Raw genomic sequence first — 4067 nt, 5'->3', positions numbered from 1 at the left:
TACGCGTCCTTTGTTGTGATTTTGCTTAAAACCATTTACATACAAAAGAGCTTCCCCTTTGGCCCCGGTTAACTTACACGAGTCAGATGTTCAAATGTAAACAAAAACTTTTCAGGTATGATCACTTACGCGCCAATTTGTATTTCGCGGCAAGCAGCTACTATAGCCAATCAAAAACGGTTTTCCGGTGACGTCATCTACTAGTGAAAGCGGCGCGTTTCCAAGTCCAAAATGGCGGACATTTCGTCCTGGGTTTGATTTCTGCAAGAAATGGCTGATTTTACAACGCGGGTATCGCTAGTAAGACCTATTTCTGCTAAGAAGAAAAAGAAGTATGAACTCTTCTCTCCGCCTGTCAGGTAAAATTTCCTTTTCTGTATTTAAAGGGTGATTTTGCTGATTAACCGACGTGACAAGTGCGATTTTTGTTGGCACTTGCTGTAGTAAACAAACGACGGTTTTACGGTTTTCATTTGTGATAACTAATGACATATCATCTGTCACGATGTTTATACGATGTGATTTATTTGCTACGTGCCTTATAGAGGTTTCGACATTCAATTTCCGTTGAACAGCAGCGCTGCATTATCATATCCACCTCAATTTAACTCGCTGTTATCGATGATATTAATGTATTTTTTAATTTTTAACAAAAAACATCACCAAATCTCATAACCAAAAGCAATATTATGTATCAAGCGTTGTGGAGGAGACGTTTGATTAAAGTATTTAATTCGCCACTTCCTCTATGGCCTCTATGTAGGTTTAATTTCTATTAGTGATGTCAGTGAAATGGAAAGGATTTTAAAATTTACATTATAAGTACACCTTCCCTCAGTGTCCTGAAGGAATAAAAGAGGAATCTGTCTCAGGTTGACTTTAGGCCGGGAAATATATTTTTGGTTACCTGGTACAGGGCTTTAGCTACCATGATTTGTGGTAAACAGCTATTAAATAGATGGGATTTTGAAACAGAAGTGGCTGGGAAAGCCCCCAATCCCTGTGCCTCTTTTCATGAAGGAGGAGGGGGAACAGAATCACAAAAGGTTTGGAAATCCCATAGATTAAAACTGCATGACTGCTTGTTCCCTAGTATTGTACTTTAATATAATAATTACATTTCAGTATTTGCTAAAAGGTCATTAATTTTCACTCTGATTAATGTTCCTAATTTTTTTGTAAAATGAATAGTCTCACAGAGTACAGTATAACCAACCAACAAACATCTGCATCTTTAGAGGTCCCTTAGATTACCCAACTGTCTGATAACTATTAAAATATAAATTAATTGGTGGATATACTAGCTATACAAACATAACCACATGATACTGTCATCAAAAGATGTATGGATCCATCAATTGCTCTTTGTGACAAAAAACTGAAAATCGTAAGTTTTTCACATGCCTCTTGAATTTGCTAATTTCATGAGGGTCACTTGAGTTTTATCTTTTGGTATTCGCTGTTAGCCTCAATAAAAAAAATGTTTATTATTTTTATTGTCACTTGGTAAAAATGCTGGTTGTGTCCAGTTTTATGGCATACAAAATATTTATAGGAATTGCTATGTCAGAAGAGGAAGAACTATTTAAACTCTAAATGAGCAATTGGATAGAATTTGAAAGGAATCTCCCAGGTTTTCTGGGAGTGTAAAAGTGAAAACGAAATAGCTCTTTTTTTGCTGATGCCAAATTTGAGGGTGTTATTTTTCTCAGTCACTCATAGTCCGAGAACTCTCTTTGCGCTCAACATTCTGGCTCACATGAAAGAGGGTCCAGTATTTATTGCATGCGAATGCACAAAAATACACCACATGTGGTGTGGTTGCTTTGTTCAAGATGGCTGCGAAAGGGACGGGCGAGGGTTTTTTTCATAAATAATACGCTAATTTTGGTCTTGAGTAAGTAATTGATTGTCATTCTTTTCTGAGAAGAGAACAGATGATAATTACATAGAGTGTGGAAAATATATCAATCAAAGAGCTTTTTAGTTTTCATTATTTTTACACACACGCTTTAATTAGTACAATAGCGTCATTTCAAACAAGCGTGAGCTTTTTTTGAATTCGATTTTCAATCACATTTTATGGCGTTATAGAAAACAAATCTCAAGCAGTTCACTGATGTTTCTTCACATGTATCAAACTCCTTTTTAACTAAGCGATGATCTTTTTTTGGAGCTCTGCACCAGACAAGGTCTAGCGGGAATCGACTAACCTTAGGCACATGCCTTATTGTGCGCGCTTGTATTTTAATTTTTGCAGCATTTTTGTACCAATCACTGATTGGTACATGTTTGCGCATGCACATGCAATAAATACTGGACCCTCTTTCACGCAAGCCAGAATGTTGAGTGCAAAAAGAATGCCAGGTCTGGACTAAGTCTCTCAGGGTCTTTCAGGTTAGGTGTGTTGTGTCTTAATAACCTGGATTTTAGATCATTTTTCACTTAACCAGGGCAGAAAAGATAAATGATCAAATCAAGAGTGAGGATCAATACTGTGATATCTAAATTTCATGATGAATTGCAATGTGTGATACTTGATATCTCTTAGTTAACCCATTGACCCATCAACCAGCATCAACCAGCCTGTACCGGCTTGTGATAAGTAAGGAAGGAAGGAGGTTTGGGGGGAGGTATTTTATATTTGTTTTTGTAAATTCAGCTAAAAATAGTCATGAGCCAATGGGATAATAACTTATTTAGGATGCTACTGTATACTTTAATACTAACACTTGTCCTGCTCAATTGCACAGCTGTGGAAGGCTAAGAAGAGTTCAGTCACTGATAAAAAGTGAAGGCCTGTCAGCTTTACTGTGTATTCTAGGTAGGTGACAAAGATAGAATGTGCCCTACTGATCCCAGGAATCCTCAAGTAATAATGGTTATCCAAATGTAGTACCTTTAAATGCTTCATTGTGTGTTAAATCCAGATTAAGATTAACATGTGAAACTTATTTTGTTTTCTTTTTCTTTTAGGGATTGATAGCAGGTAAATCCTGTTTGTAGCTATTGTGACAATGCTGGATGTGATATGGGAAAGTAAAAACCAATTTAATCTATATGTTTAAGTTCCTAACATCATCATTATAACATGGCACAAGGCAAAAAACAAAACATTTTGTGCGTTTGGTTATACCAGAAGGCTTAATGTTTTTTTGGAAAATGCTAACATAGTATATTTTGATGTCAATGATACTTTTGCTTCTTATGATTTTACTTATCACACATAAAGGATAACCTGCTGTAATTATAAATGCCATAAATGCTAATTATAAATCTTTTTGAAGGTATAATAGTGGGACCAAACAGTTGTTGAACTACCTACTTTTTGGATATTGCAACATTGCCGCTGACAGTATCAGGTAAGTTTTGGAGGCTGAGTAGGAGCCATCATTGGCCACATAAAAAGCATGGCCATGTAAAAGAGAATGGGGATGGATTATGGATTGTGTCAAAATGGGAGAAAAGGAGATGACTTTCCCACCTATGACTTGAGTAACATTGTATGCATGGAAATTGAGAAATTTTCAAGCTCCCTCATAAACTCCAGTCTCCAAAATTTCAAGGGTTTTCAGAGGAGAATGCCTTTCCAGGTTTCCTTAACGATACCGTAGACCCAAATGGCTTCATTTCGGGTGAAATTTTTTTTTATTATGCCATTCGATGACAATAGGCACACTCTAGATGTTAGCAAAACATCAAACAAGTGTAGCGTTATTCTCGAAGGCGTCAATAATCCCATAATCCTGTTTACTTAGCTCAAAGTCCCGCGATTAACATCTGGGGAACTTAGTTTTACGGCTTTTCCCTCTAATTAGCATACAAGCGCGTCAGTACGATTATCGACATTTTATCAGAGATTTATCCGTATTTATATCAACTTTATAAGCGTTTACTCTAAATTTTGCTTAGTTGTAAGCTACGCCATGATTAAGTAAGAATCCTTGGCTTCCTCCGAAGAGTGCTAAGCGAGGAAAAAAGCTCAAAACATAGAGTTGTCTCCGTTCGCAGTCTTTTAAGTTTTCCGCGCTCCTCTTTTCTTCGGTGCAAGCTCGCTTCGATCTAGG

General features: G+C 36.8%; 1 protein-coding gene across 4 annotated transcripts in view; it reads left to right on the top strand.

Annotated features, from left to right (window-relative positions):
• The first annotated feature begins 192 nt into the window (after positions 1–192).
• The window catches only part of LOC5512030 (dynein axonemal assembly factor 9), a 29226-nt gene continuing 25351 nt past the window's right edge, over positions 193–4067 (top strand). For 3 of the 4 annotated variants that reach the window (XM_048728660.1, XM_032381359.2, XM_032381358.2), the window contains exons 1-4: positions 193–359; positions 2754–2824; positions 2977–2989; positions 3288–3362. In XM_048728660.1, coding sequence (XP_048584617.1) covers positions 271–359; positions 2754–2824; positions 2977–2989; positions 3288–3362 — 248 coding nt within the window. In that variant the 5' untranslated portion in view covers positions 193–270. Of the gene's footprint in view, positions 360–2753; positions 2825–2976; positions 2990–3127; positions 3363–4067 lie in introns of those variants that run through there. The other variant, XM_048728661.1, reaches the window with a different exon arrangement.

Source organism: Nematostella vectensis, chromosome 6 (assembly GCF_932526225.1).
Source record: "Nematostella vectensis chromosome 6, jaNemVect1.1, whole genome shotgun sequence".
NCBI classification, from domain to species: domain Eukaryota; kingdom Metazoa; phylum Cnidaria; class Anthozoa; order Actiniaria; family Edwardsiidae; genus Nematostella; species Nematostella vectensis.
This window is presented reverse-complemented; position numbering and strand designations above follow the sequence as displayed.